At 53.1% G+C, this 23,276-nt stretch overlaps 10 protein-coding genes across 10 annotated transcripts; 4 read left to right on the top strand and 6 right to left on the bottom strand.

Moving 5' to 3' along the window:
• Positions 1 to 396: 396 nt before the first annotated feature.
• Positions 397 to 3,457, top strand: CCOS01_02254 (telomerase activating protein Est1; the record flags this gene model as incomplete). The annotated part of the gene is made up of 4 exons (XM_060450446.1): positions 397 to 434; positions 582 to 692; positions 752 to 1,623; positions 1,674 to 3,457. 4 exons carry the CDS (start codon positions 397 to 399, stop codon positions 3,455 to 3,457), a joined length of 2,805 nt encoding a protein of 934 aa, XP_060319096.1.
• Positions 3,458 to 4,016: 559 nt separating this feature from the next.
• Positions 4,017 to 5,266, bottom strand: CCOS01_02253 (pfkB family carbohydrate kinase; the record flags this gene model as incomplete). Its single annotated transcript, XM_060450445.1, has 3 exons — positions 4,017 to 4,050; positions 4,125 to 5,079; positions 5,218 to 5,266. The coding sequence occupies 3 exons, from the start codon at positions 5,264 to 5,266 to the stop codon at positions 4,017 to 4,019; spliced, it is 1,038 nt and encodes a 345-aa protein (XP_060319095.1).
• A 1,015-nt stretch (positions 5,267 to 6,281) lies between these two features.
• Positions 6,282 to 7,367, bottom strand: CCOS01_02252 (60S ribosomal protein L2; the record flags this gene model as incomplete). Its single annotated transcript, XM_060450444.1, has 4 exons — positions 6,282 to 6,508; positions 6,594 to 7,062; positions 7,128 to 7,187; positions 7,356 to 7,367. The coding sequence occupies 4 exons, from the start codon at positions 7,365 to 7,367 to the stop codon at positions 6,282 to 6,284; spliced, it is 768 nt and encodes a 255-aa protein (XP_060319094.1).
• A 2,188-nt stretch (positions 7,368 to 9,555) lies between these two features.
• Positions 9,556 to 11,588, top strand: CCOS01_02251 (uncharacterized protein; the record flags this gene model as incomplete). The annotated part of the gene is made up of 5 exons (XM_060450443.1): positions 9,556 to 9,795; positions 9,883 to 10,052; positions 10,111 to 10,240; positions 10,300 to 10,671; positions 10,743 to 11,588. 5 exons carry the CDS (start codon positions 9,556 to 9,558, stop codon positions 11,586 to 11,588), a joined length of 1,758 nt encoding a protein of 585 aa, XP_060319093.1.
• A 298-nt stretch (positions 11,589 to 11,886) lies between these two features.
• On the bottom strand, positions 11,887 to 12,460 carry CCOS01_02250 (uncharacterized protein; the record flags this gene model as incomplete). The annotated part of the gene is made up of 2 exons (XM_060450442.1): positions 11,887 to 12,084; positions 12,140 to 12,460. The coding sequence occupies 2 exons, from the start codon at positions 12,458 to 12,460 to the stop codon at positions 11,887 to 11,889; spliced, it is 519 nt and encodes a 172-aa protein (XP_060319092.1).
• A 912-nt stretch (positions 12,461 to 13,372) lies between these two features.
• Positions 13,373 to 14,921, top strand: CCOS01_02249 (eukaryotic peptide chain release factor subunit 1; the record flags this gene model as incomplete). Its single annotated transcript, XM_060450441.1, has 4 exons — positions 13,373 to 13,408; positions 13,515 to 13,599; positions 13,666 to 13,715; positions 13,782 to 14,921. The coding sequence occupies 4 exons, from the start codon at positions 13,373 to 13,375 to the stop codon at positions 14,919 to 14,921; spliced, it is 1,311 nt and encodes a 436-aa protein (XP_060319091.1).
• Positions 14,922 to 15,707: 786 nt separating this feature from the next.
• On the top strand, positions 15,708 to 16,777 carry CCOS01_02248 (uncharacterized protein; the record flags this gene model as incomplete). Its single annotated transcript, XM_060450440.1, has 2 exons — positions 15,708 to 16,302; positions 16,398 to 16,777. The coding sequence occupies 2 exons, from the start codon at positions 15,708 to 15,710 to the stop codon at positions 16,775 to 16,777; spliced, it is 975 nt and encodes a 324-aa protein (XP_060319090.1).
• A 211-nt stretch (positions 16,778 to 16,988) lies between these two features.
• Positions 16,989 to 18,117, bottom strand: CCOS01_02247 (uncharacterized protein; the record flags this gene model as incomplete). Its single annotated transcript, XM_060450439.1, has 3 exons — positions 16,989 to 17,598; positions 17,655 to 17,799; positions 17,877 to 18,117. The coding sequence occupies 3 exons, from the start codon at positions 18,115 to 18,117 to the stop codon at positions 16,989 to 16,991; spliced, it is 996 nt and encodes a 331-aa protein (XP_060319089.1).
• Positions 18,118 to 18,855: 738 nt separating this feature from the next.
• CCOS01_02246 (uncharacterized protein) lies at positions 18,856 to 19,883 on the bottom strand (the record flags this gene model as incomplete). Its single annotated transcript, XM_060450438.1, has 3 exons — positions 18,856 to 19,375; positions 19,493 to 19,643; positions 19,709 to 19,883. The coding sequence occupies 3 exons, from the start codon at positions 19,881 to 19,883 to the stop codon at positions 18,856 to 18,858; spliced, it is 846 nt and encodes a 281-aa protein (XP_060319088.1).
• A 1,251-nt stretch (positions 19,884 to 21,134) lies between these two features.
• CCOS01_02245 (uncharacterized protein) lies at positions 21,135 to 22,583 on the bottom strand (the record flags this gene model as incomplete). The annotated part of the gene is made up of 5 exons (XM_060450437.1): positions 21,135 to 21,521; positions 21,591 to 21,833; positions 21,919 to 22,025; positions 22,081 to 22,293; positions 22,394 to 22,583. The coding sequence occupies 5 exons, from the start codon at positions 22,581 to 22,583 to the stop codon at positions 21,135 to 21,137; spliced, it is 1,140 nt and encodes a 379-aa protein (XP_060319087.1).
• Positions 22,584 to 23,276: the final 693 nt, after the last annotated feature.

Below are 23,276 nucleotides of genomic sequence, written 5' to 3'. Positions count from 1 at the left end.
GGGTGGCGCATCGCTCGTCGCTCTTTCCCTCCGACCCTCTGCCCAATGTTGTTCTTCCCGACTCTCTCATCACCCCGATTACGTGCCACCACAAGCCTTGGACCCGACGACGCCGCTGCCGCTGTCCCGATCCCACCACCATTGTCGCCCTCACCCTTTGGATTCCGACGACCTCACCTCCCAAGTTATGGATCGCGCGCACCTTCAGGGACTGGTCTTGAGAGCGTGTGAGCACAGCACGTAGCTTGGGCTCTTTTTTTTGTCCCATTCCTGAGTTTTTGGAGTCCCGCACCTTCCACAATAACAAAACACCCCATCGCGAAAATAATCGCAACACCACCAACACCAAATTCCTCCAATCGCCAACGTTAGGGCCCAGCTCCGCCATTCTCCAAAATGGCGGAACATGTTGAGGCTGCAAAGCAGGCATGGCAGTAAGTTACCATTTCTCCCTCATGCCCAGCTCGAAATTTGGATTGCGCCAAGCATTGCCTGTGGCATATCTTATCCAGTTGGGTGGGCATTTCGGGGTCCATGCGACTCCGGGCACCTACCTTCCGACGCTGACTTTTTGACCACAGCCAAGCTCAGAAGCTTCGGAAGCACCTCCAGAGGGAGGTAGACAAGCTCAAAAGCGACACCGACGGCAACGAGCTGAAGCATTTCGAGGTTCTGGAAAGCGTCATTTCCTCGTACGTAGCGAATCCAGCCCAATGTACTGGGTCGCAATATCCTTGCTGACTGTCTTCAGCCTCCGATTAGCCTGCCTCCACGTCATATTCCATGACTTCGAATATTCCTCCACCGAGAAGGTTGAAGCCAACCTCTGGCAGGCCCACAGCCTTGTCAATGCCGAATATCGAAAGGTTTTGGGCAAGCTGAGATCGTCGCAGCTCGCCGTCCAGAAGCGCAAGTTGGATAGGATGTACAGCAGCTTTCTTAAGACGGCGCAAAAGTTCTACGTCGCGTTTGTCCAGCGCATGTCAGCCGTCTACCCGATTCCCGAGCTCCAGCGCATTGCCGAGGGCATCAAAGCCGAAAAGCTGGCAGAGGCGAACCCCATGGCCAACACCACACCTGCCGTTCGCCAGATCATCCTCAAATACGTGCATCTGGTGCTCATTCACCTCGGCGACCTTTCTCGATACCGGATGCAGGCGCGACACAAGGTCCCGAGCTACGAAGCTGCCTTGACGTACTATTCTCTCGCCCACGACATCCTTCCCAATTCTGGCTTCGCCCACCACCAGATGGGTATCATCTACTTGGATGAGAGAAAGCACCTTGATATCATATATCACTTCTACCGCGCCATGGCAATTCAAGACCCTCATCCAATGGCGGCACAGAACCTTGAATCGGAACTGAAGAGTCTTTCAGCGCCAACTACGCCGGCTCGTCGCACAGGTCCTCCTGATCCTCAAGAGGCCTTTGTCACCTGGTTCGTAAAGTTGCATTCTCATTTCAGCAAAGGAGAGCCGTTCCCTCAGCACGAGGGGCTTGAGAAGGAAGTCATCAACCATCTTGAGATGGCCATCAAGGCCCCAAACACCCAGGCAATCCTTTTGAAGATGGTTTTGCTCAACATGTCTGCATTCTTCGTCTACAACAATAAGGCCAAAGGTATGTGATCATCATGATGAACATTAAACTCATTTTCTAATTCACAGCAGGTGACTGGGCCACTGCCGCGTTCCGAACCTCTCAGTTCCTTCTCCGCTTGAACGCTCGTTTCTTCATGACGTTTTGCAAGTTCCTTAAGAGGGAAATGGAAAGACTCATTGAGCAACAAGCAAACGGCGAACCAGAGAGCACTGAAGACCAAGCGTCTACAATGACCGAGAACACTCTCCCGTTCGTGCGCCTGTATGCAGCCTGGCTCGTGGCGTGCCGTGTTGAGATTGTGAACGCTCAAGAGGCCCCTGAGCTGTCCATCAAGGACATGTACAGAGGATTCGCCAAGGCACTCACCTCTCTGTGCGAGATGTATGGCAACGAAGATCTCAAACTCACTCCGTACCTGCTTCCTGAGGACCAGGAAGCTATAGGAATGCTTCCTCTCTGCGACACGAAGTTGCCGGACAGTTGCCGTCTCAACTACGATGAGGATACTGGAAATCTGAAGCCTCAAATCCAGCACTATGGTGGGCAGCGTTTCGGCCCTCTCCAAGAGATCTTCTCCAGGGTCCTGCAAACGATCAAGTGTGGTTTCTTCCTCGCCAACGACGACACCAACTTTCCTTTCTCCTACACTTCGTCGCCAAGGGGGCTTACTTTCAAGTACGAGGACGGCTACACGCCAAAGTCTTCAGCTGTCGCGATAACCTCCTCCCAGCCTCCAGTTGAGCAAAGCTCTGCTGCAGACTTTCCTCCGGCGCAACGAAAGGATTCACGGCAGCCGGCTCCTATCAGAAACGCGACCCCGACTGCTGCATTGCCCGTACCGCCCCAAGTGGCTGCTCCGCCGCAGGTGCGGTCGCACCCCACTCCCAGCCGCAGCAAAGCGCAGGGCCAGTCAGACTACGACTTCAGTTCTGACGCTGATATGCTTCACATGGTTAATGACTTCCTGATGCCTCCTCAGGCCCACGTCTCTCCTGCAGAGAGCCACGAGGACACCTCGTACGGAATGAACTCAGCCATGGCCAACGAGGTATTTGGTGTGCCCCCGACCAACAGCCCGCCCGCCCTCGGATCCGCAACAGCAAAGACATTCCCGAGCCTTCCCTGGAACATGATTTACACCCCGACACCACAGGGTAAGAAGCAAGAGCTGACGCCACCAGACCGTGCCATCAGGGATGCTGCTAGAAGATCATTCGATGGCAGTGCTGGCTTCCAGAGGACTGCTCAACCCTCGGGTACCCCACGGCTGGACGATCCATTCGGAGAAGCACGAGAGAACCCGTACATGGCTCGGCAGCAACAGCGTCCGTATGCCAGTACACCCGACATAAGTGCTCACCAGGACCGCCTTCTGCAGGCCTTTGGCAGACAACCTACAGACTCGAGACCCTTGAGTCGTGACTTGTCAGGTTCGGCAGCATATAACTTGTGGTCCAGTCCGTATGCGGAAGCCAACAACCCCCATACTTTGCAGCCCAGGGCGGCCGCCCACGCCCGTTCGTTCAGCGGATCTCGTCCTCAATTTCCTCAGAGTCCCAACATGCCTATGAGCGGAGAGAACTTCTCGCCGGCTTCGGGTACTCAGTTCTCCAACGTCAGCAGTATCTACCAGAGCACGCCGTGCAACGGTATCGCGTACACCGCGACCACCGCTTTTGGACGAGGTCCCATTGCTGATATGCATGATGACCCTACGCACTACAAGAACATGGTCAGACAGAACGGAGGTGCCGCTACTGACGGATACACGGCTGGATACAACGACATGATTCTTCAGTCGGCCATGGCTGATGAAGTGAAGCGTGCCCCGGGCCAGAACATGCGTCGTTAAGTTTTGGGGACCGCATATCCAGGACTCGTTTTCGGATCAGACATTATTGTCCCAATGCCTGCCCGGCCCACCCGGCGGCTTGATTGGAAGTTGAACACATCTTTATTTGCTACTGCGATGTAAGTCCATCAGCACCTTCCATGATCTTACACCGCTGACACAAAGCTTCAGCGACATGAATCGATCGCACGATTGAATTATACTGGCTCATACTACTGTTTTGGACGGATTTCACTGGACACGATACGACGGATACGACGGGGAAGTGGACTCTGGTCTAGGATTTGTCATCTGGGCTGGTCTTTTTTTGTCCAGCCGAAATCGTCTCCTCGCATTGTTTTCTACCAAATATCTCATGACCCATGGGCTCAAGGTCGTAAAAGGTGTCGAGCCCAGATTGCAAGTTGATGCAAAGTGCGATTGCCACTCATTTGAAAGCTCTCTCAGGAGCCAACGCCGTTGTTGAAACCGTTTTCCCTTTGACCCCCTCAACGCCAGACTATTCTGAACAAAAAGAAACTGAAATGCTCAATGCATTAGGTTGGGAAGGCTAAATGCCTTACGCGGAATAAGCCTGCTTGGGGAAGGGGTAACTAGTTCACAGTTAGCGAATGAAGCAAGAAAATTTGACAAGTTTGCCATGAGGTGTCATATGGGATCAACTTACGAAGGTCCAAGCTCCTGAATGCTGAGCTTAGCCAGCCACTGGCCCATGTCGATGGACTGGTCGAGGGACTTGCCATCGACAATGCCGGCCATCAGACCGCCAGCAAATGCATCACCAGCTCCGTTGGTGTCGTTGATCTGCTCCTTGGAGATGGGCTTGACGGGGTACTCCTTGACGCTGTCCTCACCCTGAACGGCAACGAGAGTGGGCTCGGTGCCCTGGGTGATGATGGCGACACGCTTGCGCTGCTTGTTCTCCTTGGGGAGGTTGGCGAGGGCCTTGGCGATCTCCTTGAGGTCGGTGGTGCCGAGGCTGTGGGCTTCGGCGTAGGCGGCTGCCTCGGTCTCGTTGCCGATAACGTAGTCCCAGTACGGGGCGCTGGCATCGAGGGGGTCCTTGAAGAACTGGCAGATGAAGGGGGCGGACAAGCTGACGGCGAAGACCTTGTTGTTCTTGGCGGCCTCCTCGGCGAGCTTCTGGATGGCGGCGGGGCAGACGGTGAAGTGGTAGCCTCCAATGTAGTAGGCCTGGGCGTTCTCGACGAGCTTCCAGACGTCGGGACGGGTCAAGTGCTCAAGGTCGTAGTGGTTGGCGGCGCCGAGCTCGGTGCACATGGAGCGGTTGTGGCCGGTGATGACAACACCGCAGCGACCGGTGGCAATCTTGGGGTCGACACGGTACTCAACGCGGAGACCGGCGGTCTTGACGGCATCCTGGAGGATGGAGGCGTACTTGTCGTCACCGACACCACCGAGGTAGACGACGGAGTTGGGGGGGAGGATGTACTGGGCACCGCGAGCGGTGTTCTGGGCGGCGCCGCCGGCAATCAGCTTGGCGTCGTAGTTGTTGAGGAGGTCCTCGTAGATGCCGAGGTGCTTCTCCTCAGCGAGGATGGCATCGTTCTCCTTGAGGCCGTACTTTTCGAGGAGAGCCTTGTCACCAACTGCTTGGATGTCTGGGTTGCGGTGTTAGTTGTCAATATTTTGGTCCCAGCTCGGTGTTAAGGGAGGGGTTAAAGCGAAGATGGCGGGGTTGCGCAACATGTGTTCCCCTGTGCTCTAAGCTATTTAAATGATGAGAAAAAAACACATACCAAGCAGAGGGTTCTCAAGGCAGAGAAGACGGAAATCCTGGGATGCCATTTTGTTCAATTGAGGTGTTCTGGGATGTATGGATGAGGTGTGGAAGTGATGGAGGTTGTGGGAGCTTTCAAAGATTTTGATTTTGGTGTTCCGTCGGCCAGTTTTGGATGAGGGGATGCCGATGGTGGGGTTGCTGGACCTGTCGGAGGAGGTGGGGTGGTCAGAGAAGAAACGTGCTTGCACAGCAGGGCGAGAACTCTGACCGGGAGCCTGTCGACTTGGAGGGGTGTGGGCAGGAGCTCGGGCTGAGGGTGCTGTCGCTGCGGATGGTGATGAGAGGACAGGGGCAGCAGGGATGGTGGGGCGAGGGCGAGTAGCAAAGGTTCTCTTTACTGTTGCATTGAGAGAATTGGTGGACGTGCAGCGTTGGGTGAGACACCTCGAGGCGGTGACTCTCTGGCAAGCGAACATTATTGCGCGCGAGTGACTGATGTGGAGCACACTTATAAGAAGCGTGAAGCAAGGGGAATCGGGGATCGATATCAAATCACCGAGTGTAGGTTTCCCGTGATTTTGGCGGTTCTGTCGAGGAATTATGAAGAGTCAGGTTTCGTAGAACCGAGTCAGAGCGGGAAAGCGCCGTTTTTGTTTTTGGGGCCATCATATCATCAGGCCACTCGCCGAATGAAGAAATGTCACGAGACAGGAGCAGCTCCTCAATATAAATTCCGAATCGATCAATTGAAAGAGGAAACCGCAACTACATATGGTAGCTGGGCTTAGGAGGAAAGATCCAAAGGCCACTTTCCTCCTCACTCCATTTGCTGTCCCAAACCCCGTTTTTTGTTCGTCATCCACACAAACTCCCGGCGTCTCACTCATCACAGTTGGGTTTGGCGTTCTCCTCTCCCTCTTGTAGCGGGGGGAATCATGGCGTGATCATTCAATGCGCAAAATGCCTTTTAGTACTTGCCGAAGAGCTACCAGATGAACTGCCCTTGCGAGTACCCTCAAAAGATGCCAGCCGCGTAACACCATCCCAATGGAACCCTGAAATCCAGCCAGACTATGACCTTTATTCCTTGACCTTCTGGGTACCACGGAGCAGACCCGTCCGTCTCGCAGCAATAAGACCGGCCTTTTGTCCCTGGACGGCGTAGCGGGAGATGGTAGAGGCCTTACCGATATGCTGGTGGTTACCACCACCGTGGGGATGGTCAACGGGGTTCATGGCAACACCACGAGTTCTGGGCCAGTTGGCACCACGCTTGACAGCGAATTTGTGCTTGGCGCGGGAAGCCTCTGTAGAAATTCGTTAGTCAACTGTTTTCCCTTGCTTCGTCTTACCCTTTATCTCATCCTTCCAGAACCAGGGGCCAAAACGTACTCAGGAGGGGCTTGTCGGTACGGCCACCACCGGCAACAATGCCGATCATGCCACGGGCCTCGGAGTGGACGACCTTCTTGGCGCCGGAGGGAAGCTTGATGCGGGTCTTGCCCTCATCGGGGTTGTGGCCGACAATCGTGATGTAGTTGCCGGAAGTGCGGCCGAGAGTGCCACGGTCACCGATCTTGGTCTCGACGTTGGAGACGACGGTACCCTCAGGCATGGAGCCGAGGGGAAGGACGTTGCCGACGGTAAGGGCGGCCTTCTTGCCGGCGTAGATGAACTGGCCGGTGTACATGCCCTCGTTGGCGATGAAGGTCTCGGTGTGCTGCTTGAACTTGTAGGGGTCGCGGAAGACGACCTGGGCGAGAGGAGCGCCACGGCCGGGGTCGTGGATGATGTCCTTCACGATACCACGGAGGTATCCGTGTCTCTCGGCATAGTCGAGGTTGCGGAACTTCGCGGGGGCCTGCACAGAAAATCGTTAGGAAAAACTGTCGTCGTATCGCGAATTTCGAGGATGTCGAATCTCACCTTGTTCAGGCGGGTGTTGGCCGTGAAGATAGAGCCACGACCTCTTCTCTGGTTACGGATCTGAGGAAGAGTATGTCAGCGCCTTTTGTCCTGTCCCTTGTCCATCTCGAAAAAAAGTTCGCGGGTTTCGAATTGTTGGAATGTCGAATGCGACGAGCAGCAAGTCGATAATGCGCCAATATCGTTCCGCAAATAAAGAATCGAGTGTTGGATAGAACATTGACTTACAACGCGACCCATCTTGGCAGTCCTCTGGCGTTCGGAGGGCTAGGTGTTGTCGTCGTGGTGAGGTTGAATCGTCAAATTCCGTCAACAAGCAGGATGGCTCAAATTTCGGAAACTGCAGTGGTGCGTGGGACTTCCTCTCCAGCCCTCCTCGCTTGAGCACGTGTTACATCACGTGAAAGGAAATACGTGGGAGATTGTCCAAAATTTTGACAGAGCACGGACGGGAAGATGAAGTGGTCTCCACAGAATCGGACCCATAAGCTGACTGCTGCTTGGCCACTCATCCTCGACCCTGGGACGTTTGCACCGCGTTACGATCTCCGCACTTTACCCTCACCTTCGGAACGTCTCATTATGGCCTACTGAAGCCAAGTTCACGATATCCTCAACGCCGTCATGCCGTGCAGTGTCTCTCACTCATTATGAGTCATTCTGACGATGCACGAAAGATTTGAAACAATTGGATTATGTGAGCACTTACTTCTGCTCGATGAGGTTTCCTCATTCCCTTCGCTGTCTCCTGCTTTTCTCTCGTGGCTGCATTTTCTAATGCTCTGCCAGGTCTGCCGTGTTCGACCGGTGTTGGTGCGTTTTGTGGGCAGGTCATGTTTTGGGTCTCTGGGAGGAATCCGGTGAGGTTACAAGGACCCCGGAGTCTTTGGTGCCTTGGTGTGGTCCAGCGATCAACGTCATCGGAACCTTCGCCGGAGTCGGCGAAGGCCGTTCCTCGCGAAGTGCATCGTTGCGTTCGAAGCATTTACTCTTGAGGGTTCTTCGCGTAAAACTTTGGCCGAGTATGGTCCAATATGCGGGAGCACGCATCACTGCAAAGTGGCCCGTCGCCTCAAGTGAGGTGTTGATGTTGATGACTTCAGGCCGCAGGCTTGCCGAAATCGACGAATAGGCGTTGCCTTATCTCGAGCCATTGTCGAAAAGGAACATCCTGTTGTTGGATTGCAGGCTGCTTATACCCACCACACATAGCCCTGTTCACTCAGTCACAAGGGGCAAGAATATTTCAAAGATGGAATCAAGGCTGTAGATAGCCTCACTCCGAGCGTCAAGCATGCCTGCAGACGCAAAGTTGCGAAGGCGGGCGATCAGCATGGAATGATTTAGCCCCGGCTGATTTGGCCGAGCTGCGTTGTCATGTGACGAGGGGGAGGGGATGTTGCGGTGGATGAGAACGAGGTGGAATGCAATGCAAGTGCTAGGCAATCCACAGGACTACGACCAAAAGACAGACCTCTATATCGCCACATTGCTCAATGGCTTCAAAAACGCATCAGGTGCCGCCCGATTTTGATAGGCTCTCGGCAAGCTGTAGGTCGGCTGCCGCAGTGACCAACAAGCTGATGCAGGTAGGTGGAATGGAAGGAAAATGGGTCTCAGCGACAAAGCCCCAATGCTACCAACTCAGTGGTTGGGAATAGCATCATCAACAGAATGCGTCAGCTTCCAGGTTGGACAATCGCGAGAAGCTTCCCGGCCGAAGGATGTCTTAGTTTGCGCGGTCACTTCTGTCCTAGTCTGCACCATGGGACCCACCTGTCACCAAATGAGCATCATAAATCCACGATGATTCGATTATGAGGACGCCTTAGGAGAACGATGTAATATTTTAAGGCTTCTACTATGGTGCTCAGCAGGAGACGCTGGGTTGCAGTTTGGTGTTGAGAGAAGGTTTAGTAAGGCAAGGTAGGCCAGGATATCCCACGGTAGCTCCTCGGGTGGGGTATGAGCGACGTGGATTCTCCAACGTCTTCGAGGACAAGAGGACTCATGAAGCACAATCCACAAGATGTTGCAACGCCAGGCACATATTCAAGCAGCAAGCGGCAGGGAGCATGGGCAGGCAAAGGGCTTCTTGAAGGAGGAGGAGGAGGCGGCTCACCGGGTGCAAGGCCATGCTACGCGTCTTTGATATATGAGAAGGGGAATATGCGAAGAGGAATGAAAGCCGTAGGTATTTTAGATTTAATGACTCGGGCCTATCAGAGAACCAGACCGAAAGGAGATGCGGCTCAAACGTGACTTAAGTAGTCCCGCGAGTGGGCGGTCGAAACTTCCTCTCGCAACTACACCAGCGCGCATACCACCACCTCCACCTACTACGATACCCACCCCCATCCAACTTCAACAACAACAACACCACCCGCACACACTACAGCCATTAACGCGAGGAGTAAAAATCGCCAAGATGGCTGACGACGATTCTTCGGATTTGTCTTCGCTGTCTTCGTTGTCGCCAGTTCCTTCCGACGTCGAATCCGAAGCTGAGCCTGAACCTGCGACCAAGGGTGACATTCGAAAGTTCTTCCCTAAGCTTGCCAAAGGCAAAAAAGCCACCGTCGCGACCAAAGAGCCCTCGCCGCCGCCTCGCAAGCGATCGCCATCGCCGCCACACGAGAATGCCTTCATTGACAATCCAGACATTGCTGTATGCACCCTGTCGCGTCGTTTCGCGCAAAAAAACGCGTAGAACAGCGCGCCCCACGTCATAGGACAAGCTAACACCCACCTCCAGTTTCTGGTTATGTTTCGCAGCCGATTCAACGATGCGTTCCCGAAATCCTTGGCCAACTTTGGCCCGCAAGAGCTTGAACAAGACATTATTGGCAGCCCGCCTGGCGAAAGAGTCGAAGCTTTCCTGTGCGCTCTACTGTTCCTGCTCTTGAACCGAAAGCAGGACGTCAAGTACGTGGACGTGACAGCAAACAATATGGTCTTTTTGGTTTGCTAATTGGCGTGATAGGGCCGGCCAATACTCCAAAGCTCTGGACGACGCTCTTGCCGCCCACAAGTCCCAATGGCCGCGGTCGTGGGAAGGTGTCAACCCACTGTCGGGTAGCAACACCTTTCACAGCATCACACCCACCCAGAGAGTAAGCACTGAAGTGTGCGTTACTTGTCTGTGCACCAGTTCACTAACCAATTGGCACAGCTGTCTCTCCTTCGCGCATTCGCCTTGTGGTCTCTTTCAGCATCCGAAACTGTCAAGACCATCATCAACAAATCCTACAAAGGAAACCGTCACGATGACGATTTGAACCAGCCGCTCTCGGTCCAACCCTGGGGTTCAGACAGTGACAAGAGACGGTACTTTTTGATCGAGGGCTTGGACGATACTGCTTTCCGCGTCTATCGGGAGAGTAACCCTGCCGGTTTCAACCGCACTTGGTGGTCAGTAGCTGGATCAATCGATGAGCTCAGGGCCCTTTGCGAGAAATTGGAGACCAAGGACGGCGGCCCCAAGGCTAGGAAGCTTGCAGATAAGATGCTGGCGGCTATTCCTCGCTTTGAGGGTACCGAGGAGGTAAGCATCCATCATCGAACTCCAGTCCAGTGTGACAAGGGATTGTTCTGGGCAATGATTAATGGAAGCAGAAACGACGTCGCAGAGAGTATCGACAGGCTCAGAAAGCCCGCTTCAAACGTCCTGAGCCTGGCTTCTCTTCCTACGAGGGTCGTACGAGAGGCAAGCGAATCAAGTACACCTACTCCGATGACGAAGACTTCCTTACAGACTCGTCCAATCGACGCTCGACGCGCAACACTGGAACGAGCACCCCTGCGGAACCAACCGGCCCAGTAACCACCGCCAGCGGACGTCAGATCAGAGCCCCGCCACGAATGAACGGAAGCAGTGCAGCAGGTAGTGTCAACGGAGACTCAGAGGATTCCCGTCAGCCCTCAGAACCGACGTCCGGTCCTGGAGGACGGCCACGCAGAGCTGCAGCGGTTAACCATGGAACCAACGGATGGTCATCCAAGGGCACGCGGACTCATGGACGTGACTCTATGGATGAAGACGATGATGACGGAAGCGAACCTGATTTGGGTGACGACGAAGAAGAGGACCATGTCCCAGATGAGAGTGAGGAAGACGATGACGAATTAGACGAAGACGTGGACATGGCAGATGAAGACTTGGCCGATGAACCTCGAAAGAGCTTGATCGTAAAGCTCTCGGTCAAGAAGTCCCCAACCACGACGAAAACGGCCATGATGACTCCCGCCCCAGAGGATGAGAAAGCCCCCACGAGAGTCGACGAAATGGTTGACGAGATTGTCGCCAAACCCAGAAACAAGACCCCAGAGCCTGTCATCAACGTTGCGACTACAAAACCGCCCTTGAGCCCGGCCGCTGTGCAGACCTCCTTGGCCTTTAGAGGAAGCCCGGACAAGCTGCAGACCATGCTGCAACAAGTGGATGTTGGTGTGCGCGAGTAGGGCTCATTGGGAACTGGCTACCACAAGTCCTTTGGCGTTTGGCGGTAAAACTTGGCAGGCGGAGTACGGATAGGGATAGATGATGGGAACCATCAGGATGATTGAACAATTATTTGTAGGAGCATTCGCTCGTTCATAGACGGTACTACGGCTAGTACTCTCGGGGGATATGCGCACCACGAGACGCAGCGGTACTGAAAAGTACCTGGCTTGCAGAGACACTCTGCTTCGATTTTAGATGTACAGATACCACGCCAATCATGTTTCCTGACCCTTTCATGCTATGTGTTCCTTTCCCTCACAGCTCCTTCTTTGTAAATGCCGTCCTCCAGTTTGAGCTCTTTTGCGGGGGCAGCTGCCAGTTATTCACGCTATACCACCACCTCCGGACCCTCGCACCTATCGAACTGCCGTGGACCTGAGCGTTCTTGTTCCAGTGGTGCCAGCCGATGAGGAACAAGTTGTAAACGACGCCTTGTATCAGGGGCATCATCACCTACATCAGATCAGTACTGAATCACCCCGCCGCCCGCTGCACCCGAGCAACCTACCTGATCCCTTGCGGTGATCCACGCCACCCGCCCCCAGGTATCGGCCTTGGAAATGCTGTTGAGGTAACTCTGCTCGAAACGCAGGTCGGGCATGGGTGGAAGCTTTGCTGTACGCGGCTTCGGGTTCACCACACTGCGTGGAATGTAGTCGTCGAGCTCATCATCGTCGAGATCGTCCTGGGTCGGGACGGGGTCTAATGTCACTGGCTCCTTCTCGGAGGCTGCTGTGGAGGGATTGAGGTCGTGGCTCGGGGAGGGTGCCCGGTTGATGTGGGCTGTCTGTATCGTCTCTGCGATTTGGATGGGTACGGAGGAAGCCATGTTGCGAGTCTGGCGCTGTTTAAGTATGACGAACAGGAGCTACAGCAGGTAGTGGCTTGAGCTGCGACTTCGGGAAGCTCTCGCGGGGACGGGTATGGGCGCGTTAGGAGGTTGCGATAAAGTTAGCTCGTTAGTTGCATGGTCATTGGTCATTCATTAATCCAGCACACGGGATGATCCTATGCACCCTTACTTGCATGGCGGATCCACCGCTGAGGTCATCAGCCGTTCCGCCCAAAGAAAGCGATATCCGGACGGCACACAGAAATTCAGTGGCCCAACTTTTAGCGGCACAAGATCGAGTGGGGTTGAATGAGCAACTAATACAGCACATTGGCTTTGTCTCACAACCTGCCTTACATTGTGCCTTTTTAAACGGGCTGCAGCCTGCTTCCCTTATCCTGCAAGACATCGCCGAATAATATTACATAGATATCTGAGGGTGTCTATCTCAGTGACTCACTCGATAGTCATTGCGATAGTCAGAGTCCAGTGTAATGAGTGTTTGAAGTGCCTAAATTCCAAAGACATACGGCGTTGAAGATGAACCATGGGGCGGGCGGCTCCAGCAAAACATGGTGGTACGTGTGAAAGTCGGGAGATGAGTGGCTAGAATTTAGAGTGGCCAGGCTGTAGGCACCCTATGACTCGCTTGCGGTTTAGCGCCCTACCCGGTTTTGGGCGTACACCCAGCCAGAGCCGGATCCTGGTGCGCTCCACGGTGACAGCACAAAAAATCGACCTACCTACGTGGAGCACCAACTTTTCTTTCCTTGCAACTACCCGACCGCATCGCAACGCATCGTTCCCGCCCGGAGAACCGCGCGACGTCGACGACAAATCCCTCACCGTCACGCGAACGCGTTCCCTCATTTTGTCGTTCCTCGAGTCCCTTAATTACCCTCATTCAAGATGTCGGACCCCCAGGCGAACGAGGCCGAGAAGAACGTGAGTTTTTTCCCGTATTCCTACATCGTGGCCTCGGAGCCCCTCCTTTTTTGCCCCGCGCTCCGAGCATGCAGGCTGACGATTCCCTTTATGGGGTGCAACACAGATCGAGATATGGAAGGTCAAGAAGCTGATCAAGCGCCTCGAGGCCGCTCGTGGTAACGGCACTTCCATGATCTCGCTCATCATTCGTACGTTTTTATTTCCCGACCGCCATGCCGTCGCCGATGCCGGGTTCGACTAACACCCCACCACAGCTCCCAAGGATCAGATTTCCCGAGCCGCCAAGATGTTGGCTGAAGAATACGTACGTTACGACTGCGACAATCGCACACCATTCAAGCCGGACCGGTATTAATGAGACTTTATACAGGGAACTGCGTCAAACATCAAGTCCAGAGTCAACAGACAGTCCGTGCTTTCAGCCATTACCTCGACCCAGCAGCGTCTCAAGCTGTACAATAAGGTCCCTCCCAACGGCTTGGTTGTTTACTGTGGTGAAATCTTGACCCAGGAAGGCAAGGAGAGAAAGGTCAACATCGACTTTGAGCCTTTCAAGCCCATCAACACCTCCCTTTACCTCTGTGACAACAAGTTCCACACAGAGGCTTTGGCCGAGCTTCTCGAGTCGGATCAGAAGTTTGGTTTCATTATTATGGACGGTAACGGAGCCCTTTTCGGAACCCTTTCCGGAAACACCAGAGAAGTTGTTCACAAGTTCTCTGTCGATCTTCCCAAGAAGCACGGTCGTGGTGGTCAATCCGCTCTTCGTTTCGCCCGTCTTCGTGAGGAGAAGCGTCACAACTATGTCCGCAAGGTTGCCGAGTTGGCCGTCCAGAACTTCATTACCAATGACAAGCCCAACGTCGCTGGTCTGATTTTGGCTGGTTCTGCCGATTTCAAGACTGATCTCAACGCTTCCGACCTGTTCGATAACCGTCTGGCCACCAAGGTCATCAAGGTTGTTGACGTTTCCTATGGTGGTGAGAACGGTTTCAACCAGGCTATCGAGCTTTCTTCCGAGACCCTCGGCAACGTCAAGTTCATCCAGGAGAAGAAGCTCATCGGAAAGTACTTCGAGGAGATCAGCCAGGACACCGGTCGTGTCTGCTACGGTATTGAGGATACCCTCAAGGCTCTGGAGTTGGGCGCTGTGGAGGTTCTGATCGTCTTCGAGAACTTGGAGATCACCCGCTGGAAGCTCAAGGACAGCCAGGGCACCGAGCACCTGCTGCACACTACCAAGCAGCAGGAAACCGGTGACCGTGCCATTTTCATGGACAAGGAGACTGGCCAGGAGATGGAAGTCGTTACCCAAGAATCCTTCCTTGAGTGGATTGCAGAGCACTACAAGGACTTCGGTACCAACCTCGAGTTCGTCTCTGACCGTTCCACCGAGGGCAACCAGTTCGTCAAGGGCTTTGGTGGTATCGGTGGCATTCTCCGCTACAAGGTGAACTTCGAGCAGTTGGCTGAGGTTGATGACGACGATGACTACTACGACGGTTTGTGACTTTCCAGCACCCTATCTGCCAACTACAAGAAACTGACCATCCTAGATTGACCAACCGAGGCCCTCGAGAACGAGGGATCGACTCAAGTACCGTCTCTGAAGCATGACAGCGAAGAGGAATCCGCGCGCACAGCGTCGCAGCCCGCGCCCGCGCCCAAGCCGAACGTCGCCCATCAGCTCCTTGCAGACAGGAGCCCGATGAGCCCGGCTCACCTCACCCACCAAGTGGCGCGCCCGAGCCCGCTTCGGTCTGTTATGAAGGCCTCTTGAGTTGAGACCTAGTCTACATGTGAGACCATCCTTTCAGCCACTGCTGGAGCTGTGCAACTAACATGGGCACCAGATGATCCTCTCACAGACAGAGGACACTCAAGAGCGGTCGGGAGGCGACCGCTTGTTGATCGCGACTAGATAGAATGAAAATGAAATTAAATGCCTACTCAGCCCTTTCAGGCTCGCCCGAGCCTGTTCATTAAGCGTGAATGATGTTTCTGTGCCACAAGGACTACCGTGTTTGTGTGACTTGCCACCTCAGCTCTTACACCTAGATGGGTAACCCATGAGAGCAGCCCTTGTCCTCATGGAACAATGACTTTCCTGGTGTACATTCCCAGTTCCCCTCCCCCTTAAGGCACAGTCAACTTGGGGCCGCAGTTTCACACAGGCATCTTTATCCGATATGCGACTATGACCTATCAACTGGTTATATGCATATTCATGACCTCCAACTCAGTCTCATAACATCCCACTTACTGAGGCGTGTAAGTCGCCAATGCCAACTTCAACATGAGGCCTCTGCTCCTCAACACCCTTCGTCGGGGATTTGCAACTCAGAATGCATCCTCATCGGTAGAGGCAGGAATCGCCAAAATCCTGCACACCAGCAAGGAAATCCCAGACCACCTCTCCCCGACGCCCTCCCATCTCCTTAACCTCCTGTTCGCTGACATCTTCACCTCGTCCGCCGACTATCCACCAAAGTACCCACCATCCTCCGGGCCTGCGAGTCCGTTGCCGCAAGGCCACCACCTGGCCTATTTCCCCCTCCAATCGCCGCCCTCATGGCTGATGCCGGACGGCACTGACCCAGACCATTGCCCCGGGGCGCCCTTTACGCGCCGGCTCTGGGCGGGCGGCGAGGTCCGGTTCCGAGAGGGCTGGGAGGATGTGCTTCGTCTGGATGGGCGCCGGGTCGGCTGTGTCGAGAGCGTGGAGGATGTGAGGGCCGAGAAGGGCCGGGTGTGGGTCGAGTTGTGGCGGCGGTATGGGGCATCTTCTGCTGCTGGTCGTGGTGAGAGCGGACCGGCGGTCGAGGAGAGGAGGACGTTGGCTTTCCTTCCTGATGTTGATGTTTCTGCTCCAGCGCGGCGGAGTTTGAAAGGTGAGCGGCGGTCAGCAGCAAATTCAGTCTTCATTCCAAGCCGTGGAAGAGAGTTTGGAGAACGAGAAAAGTACTGACGTTTGAGACTGGGTTAGCGCCGCATAAGCCGACAGCGTCTCTCACTCTGACGCCGACGCAGAACCTCCTCACCAATTTCAGCGCGCTGACGTACAACGCGCACGCGATCCATCTGGACCCGGCGTGGGCTGCGCAAGAGGGCCATCCCGCGACGCTGGTCCACGGGCCTCTGTCGCTGGCTCTGGTGCTCGCGTTCTTGAACAGGCAGGGCAAAGGGCAGAGCGTGCGCTGGTACGGGTACCGGAACCTGGCGCCGCTGTACTGCGGTCGGGAGATGACGCTTTGCCTGCGAGAGAAGGAGGCGAGTGAAGGGGAGAGGAAGTGGGATGTTTGGATTGAGGGTGATGATGGAGGGATGGCGGTCAAGGGGACTGCTACGACCGTCGATGGCGTGTGATGTTGAGCATCGGCGTGGACTCATGCTGAAGCATTTCAGCTGATGGCGCGTGTAGATGATTACTTGTAAGAAAGTAACTAAGAGTGCATTGTTGAATGAAAATCACCCCTTGCTATCCTCCACGTGCCTAATTATATCACTAAGTCAGATACATTATACTACCACAAGCCTGGAATACTGTGGACAGAACTTCTGTGTGCCTCTACATCTATCACTCGAGCTCAACAGGGGTATCATTAACGTTGATAGTGCGTCTCGGCGACGGAGAAGACGCCAGAAGCGCCTCACTGAGAACGGATGGCGGGGCTGCGGACACTGACTGATACTTATGTCGCTCCTCAGCCCCGGGATAGAGAGGCAGGTGGTTCTCAGGGACAGATACCTCCGGCAGAGTTGAGAATTGAGCGCTCTGTGTCGGATCCTGCGACGGAGACAAGGCATCCTGGGCTCTCGACGCTCGCTTCTCCCGTATGAGAAGCCATGCAACCACACAGACCCCAATGACCACCGCTACTAAGCCTCCAACGGCACCGCCTACGATTGTAGGTATGTTGGACGAAGAACTCGCCGGCGATGGTGAAGCTGGCGCGGAGGCGGAGGCCGATGTGGAAGACATCAGAGTGATTGTGGAATCAGCCGAAGCCAGCGCTGTTTGGGTGCCGCGGAGGAAGTTGTCCTCGATCGATGCCGGGACGAAGTCTAAGCTCGTTCGACCGCTGTGTGCTTTCCACTGGCAATCGAGGAGCGATACCCAGTTATCCCTATCGATTTCTTTGTAATATGTCACGCAGGTTGGGAGCCATTGATCATCCGAACTCGTGCTAGAAAGATAGATATTAGCCATTGTCTCTTGACATAAGACATAATGTGAACGTACCAACAGCGGGTATTGAGATCAACCTTGGATCTACACTCGGTAGCTGTGCCATCGTAGCATGTACGTCCAACGATATTATCGCACTTCATATAGCCATTGTCTGTTTGGCACGGTTGCGGATATTCGCACGCTAGAGGGAATGTAGCTGTTTGATTTATGTCAGTATTCGACTTCTTATGCTGGCTGACTTGGCTCAAGCTAGAGGGGCGTTTGAAGACTTACTCCAAGGAAGTGTTACGATCCCGCATGTATTGATGCGCAGTAATCGAGGCTCCAATGCCTCTGCCCGTAGATTGAGGTTGATTCTAGGTGTCAAAGTTGTTGTTGGGGCTGCTCTATACTTGTCGTAGTTCGGTGCCAGTGTTGGACGTGGTATGGAATTTCCATTCAAGTGTTGAGGCTCCGCGAGTACCAGGCGTAGCCAAATAGCCGCAGCAATGGCTACGAGGAAGGAAGAGTTCATCACTACTCCGAGATAGATACAAGGCAGTCTGGCAAGGTTATGAGAAGAGTGGTGGAAGTGGTACACTCCGTTGACGGGAATGTGGTGGTCTTAAAAAAGTTGAAGTCACCAGGAAACAGAGAAACCAGCTTGGACCCCTATTCTCGTTCTGAGTCGTCTATTTGGAGGGCTGTGCAGAGATCTGGAAGCAAGTTTCCGTATTGTGTAACCTTCAAAGTGAGGCAGGTTCTCTAAGATTGTGTGAGACATGGTTCGCCCGTCAACACCAGCGGCCTATGTTTGAAGCATGTGTGTCGGCGAAGTAGTCCCAAATACGAGAAACTGCCAGCGCCAGCGTGGGCAGCCGGGAGCGAAGGACCCTGCCCACTTTTGCATATAATTGAGCTCAAGTGCATCTACTAGGTTTATGTCAAGCCGGTGAAGGGAATCGCAAAGGATGAGGGCTCATATGAATGGGGATTATGTTACTAGATCCATTCTTGGCAGATTTCGCCATGAGAATTCATAAGAGATAAAGACAAGTTAAGATAAGAAAATACCGGCATGCTCTGAAGCTCCCTCAGGATTGTATTTCGGCTTGATCCAGCAATCTCCCAATGTATTTGATTGTTAAGCATAATATATAATGAAAGAAATCAACCCACTGATCGACTCCTTACGCCACCGCTATATGTATAAGAATAATCCCATGCCCCCCAAAGCGTAGACACATGAACACCTAGTTCATTTTTGGGGGATTCAAGTTCCTAGCTCCACCGGTCTTCGGTTGTCGATCACGTTGCTTCCCTGCACCTCAACAAGAGGTGTGGGCGAGGGCATCGGCCCGCGTTGCGCCTTGGAAGGGTCATCATGCTCCTCATACCCAGCTTGAGAGTAATATGGCTGAGTGTGCTGCGATTGAGAGCCTGGCGTCAAGGGAATATGCCACCCGTCCTCCCTCAAGCGTTTCCTCCGCCGCAATACCAACCAGACGATGACGCAGACGGCTATGGCTACCACAGCCACCCCACCGACCACGCCTCCGACGATGGCACCTGTCGAGTTCGAGGATGATCCGGACGGAGGTGGCGTGGTTGTTGCAGTGTCCGAAGGGTCTACAGTCCTGGTCGCGTCTGGGTCGTCGGACTCGGTACCTATCACCATGATTTTTTGTCCACTGTAGGCAGGATTGCCGCATCGGAGCCATGTTTTTTGTCCTGAGTCGTCAGGCCTCAGGAGTGTCAGGCAATACGGTAACTGGCTCGGACCTGATCGAGTGCTTGGATATCAGTTAGCATTTGAACTTATCGAACCCCGGAGGCACGAATGAGACCAGTGGCTCCGGTATGTCTAGTTTCGGGACGTGTTCAATGAAAAAGATCACGAAAAGACATACCAGCAAAGCGCTTTCTGGCCTAGAGACGACGTTGTCTGCTGGCAAACAGGCGCGTTCCCATCAAAACATTCCGTCTTGAGGACGTTGCGACATCCGAACCATGGTCCCGAGCTGTAGCAATCGTTGCTGACGCAAGAGAATGTCTCGAAAGCTGACAGCAAGGAAGATATCGTCAGCCAGCTCCGTGAATCGCAGGAGCCATGGGTCAAGACTTACTTCCATTATCAAGGCGACGAACTCCACAGGCATTGGGGGGTAGACTTCTGGCTTCGAGCATCATTTGCCTCGACTCCTCGCTGGGAGCTGTCGTTGGTGCCGGGGAAAGTCCAGCGCCGTGCTCTGGGAAACCCATCGCGAGCGTTTCTTGGGGAAGTCGCCCTTCGAGGCTCATGGTGAAGGTGAGTGGCAAGAAACCCGCCAACGTGATTAGTGAATAAGGAAACAACATGGTTAAGTCCACCGAGACTCTCCTCAAATCATTGATTGAGCCAAGAATCAGTGTCCGATGTAAAACTTCGCATCTGATTCTCGAGGAATGACGACGAAAAAGGAGCGGAGGACCTGTGCAGTTCTGGCGGAGACCCCATTTTCTCTATGTATCTCAAGGGATCTGACACGCGCGGGCCTAGGTTGAGTGAGAATTGATCGTCAACGATTGATTGGTTTTTCTGTCTCATACTCAGCCTCTTTCTAATTGACCAGCTTGAAAGTCGTCGTCCAATGAGTACGAGGCAGTGTCGATCCCATGGCGTCAATTGCCAGGGGTAATAGGGCAGATTCCCATCTTACTGCGTCTAGAACGTAGCATCTCATATAAGTCTGACCTGCTATCTGCAAGCCACTAGATCGGCCCTCCGCGGGCACTTGAGTGGTCATCTAAGCTCCTTCAGCCACATGATTTTTTGGCCACAGCAAAGGCAACCAATTATTAATTTGATCAGAGCCGCTGAGACATCCGTCCCGACATGCGGGATCTCGAGTGGAGAGATCCCAGCCCTGACATCTCGAAAGATACCCATGCATCTAACATGGATTCTCACAAACTCAAGAGCTATCGCTCAGAAATAAAGACCGGCTGGTTCGTGTACTGAAAGGGTTCAATCACCCGGGATTTCTTCCAATTTCCACACGTACTACAACAGGAAATCAAAGCTTAAGCTGCAGAAACCATTTATTATTGCTCGGATCTAATCAAGTCGGCCACGCTCTCGTCTTCTCAAGGTATTACCTAACCTTGAATGAAAGCTATGGGCCTCTTCTTGCTACTTTCCATGTAGAAGTCCATGGTGAAAAGGGGAATTGAAATGCAAAGCCATTCCCGTCTGTCGTCCAAGCTCAAAACCATTGCCAAAAATCTCGCCCAAAAAAGCTACCTCCAAATCCCAGAAAGAAGAGGTATGTCTCTTCTCAGATGCATCTGAAGAACGGTAAGTAGCTGGCCAGTGGAGTAGTTGCTCAAGTTTAACTCACTATGCTGTTGCTTCTTGCAGACTTGCATCAAGGGCATCCGCAATCTCATCAGTAAGACTGCCAATTACCCCATGGGGTTGTATACCTGTAACGTCGTCTGCACCAGACGAGGTTCCAATAAATCCAGTATTCTAGGTAAGTGAGTTACTGTCAAGCTCTGTCAATGGTCCGTCTAAAGGTCCTCATCGTGACTCTCCATGACGATATCTTCAATCTCAGAAGAAGACTGAGCCATGTCGCCAGGATCGGAAAGAGTATCGGTCTCAGCGTGTCCCTCCATGTCAGAGTCGATAGTTTCATTCTTGCCAGGGCCAAGGGTCATCTTGGCCATGATCATCTCGTTGACTTCATTCTCGTCTTTGGCATCAATCTCAGGGGTTGCGCAAACCTCGTCGATGATGTCCTTCAAGACGTCATTGCATGCGTCTTCGATCTGGATGTCGGACGGCAACTCGTCTCCAAAGAGCTCAGCATAGCGTCGAAGCATCTTCTTGTTGCTTCTGAGCGCCTTGTTGTAAAGTGCACCGACCATTCTGCAACCCACGGGTTTTCCACCAGTCTAAGGTTCATTGTAAGCAAGTGTTGATTGATATTTCGAGCCTCAATTTGATTGGTAGGATGATCTTACCGGAGGGGAGTAACTGAACGCAGTTTTCTCTTGGGTTCCAGCTCTGGCGACCCTGTCTGCCCAGCGAATCTTGGTCTTCAGCTCGAAGAACTTTCTGAATCTGTCGTACTCGTTCCGGAAGGATGAGCAACAGGGACTCGGGCGCTCAATGCCGCGCTCAACCCACTTGCCGTTGTCCTTCTTATGGAAAAGCTTCGCGCCAAACCAGTACAAGTGCGGCCTAGAGGAGTGAGACCGGAAGAACTTGAGTTTTTAGCACCACATGTCAGCTGGACTCGATTTCAAGTTTGTGATAGCCAGTCAGAAAGGATAAACGCTTGTGACTTACGTAGAGTTCGTACTTCTCGTGCAGAGCTCCATCCTCATTCTCAGACGATCGGAAGAGATCAACCTTGTACTCGAAGGAGGTCAGGTCTTTGGCGACACTGTACATTTCTGGATTGATACGTCAACGGTGTTCAAGCAATAGTATTGATGAATCTTCACTGACCAGGACGAATCCACCTGTAAGCAGACGCTGCAGCCCGGGCCCTTTCGATCTCTGCTTTGGCATCCTTCTTCTCTTTGATCTTCATGGCATCGTATTTGTATTCCCTCATTGCGAGTTTCATGTTGTCGCCGCAAGATTTGGTGAACCAACTCCAGCTCACAATGTGAATTTTCTTCGCGCCCTTCGTCTTGCTTCTTCTCTCTGCTTCTTTGACTGAGAGATAACAAAGACAATTAGCTTCTGGGCAAGGAACAAAAGGAAAGGCATGAAGCATGAGGGGGAAAATGTTATTTGAAGAGAAAGGTGACCTTACTTCGGTGGGGCTTGTTCTTGGACTTGAACTCCTCATCGGTGAATAGCAGATGGGTCGTCTTCTCGTCCAAATGACGTGAGAATTTGCCTTTGCGCATCTTAACCCACTGGACCATCTGCTCTCTGGAGCAACCACTAGGGAAGTCTCCAGCAGCGGTAATGACCATCTTATTGAAGATTGCTCGAACCATTGTGAAGGATGAACTTTGGTCGATGGTTGCAAGTGAAGCTTGATAAGAATAATTCTCACTTGGTGACAACGGGATAAGAGAAGCAAAGTCTGTGATGCTGCTGATGAAGATGAGGCAAGAGCGACTTGAGACTTCAAGCGAGGTAAGAAGGGTGAAGAGCTGGAGTAAGACTGGATGGGAAAAAGGTAAAAGGGCGTTCTCAGTTGGTAAGAGCAAGAAGGGTCTCCAATGCTGATGATGAAAGTGTGAAGAGGTCAGTCTGAGACTGTGAGTGAGGTAGAAAGGGTGTAGAAAGGGTGAAGGGGTGGAAGAGAGAATTGGTGGGAAAAGGGTGGCTGTTTTATACGGAGAGATTCGAGGAAGTAAAGGAATGAACCTGGGCAGTAGGGAAGGAAGGAGGGAGGATACAAATGGAGAAGCACTCGAAAGACTGGGAGGAAGGCGCGAGAGATGCGAAGTCTCACCATGCCTTCCGAATTATTTCAAGAAATCAATTTAATATGGCATCCAAAATACAAATCTGGAAATGCGACAAACATCGATCTCATGAGAACCTATGGCATCTTGAGTATCGTCGATATCTGCCCTTTTATCTAGCTGAAGGCAGGATTATTGATCCAACAGAAGCGGATAGCGCAAACTGACAATCTAATAATCACAATTTGAACTTACTCACATATCTTAGAGCAGTCT

This window comes from Colletotrichum costaricense, assembly GCF_030867565.1.
Source record: "Colletotrichum costaricense strain IMI 309622 chromosome Unknown Scaffold_2.1, whole genome shotgun sequence".
In the NCBI taxonomy this organism is placed as follows: Eukaryota; Fungi; Ascomycota; class Sordariomycetes; order Glomerellales; family Glomerellaceae; genus Colletotrichum; species Colletotrichum costaricense.
Note: the sequence above shows the minus strand (reverse complement) of the source record. Positions and strands in the feature narration are given on the sequence as shown.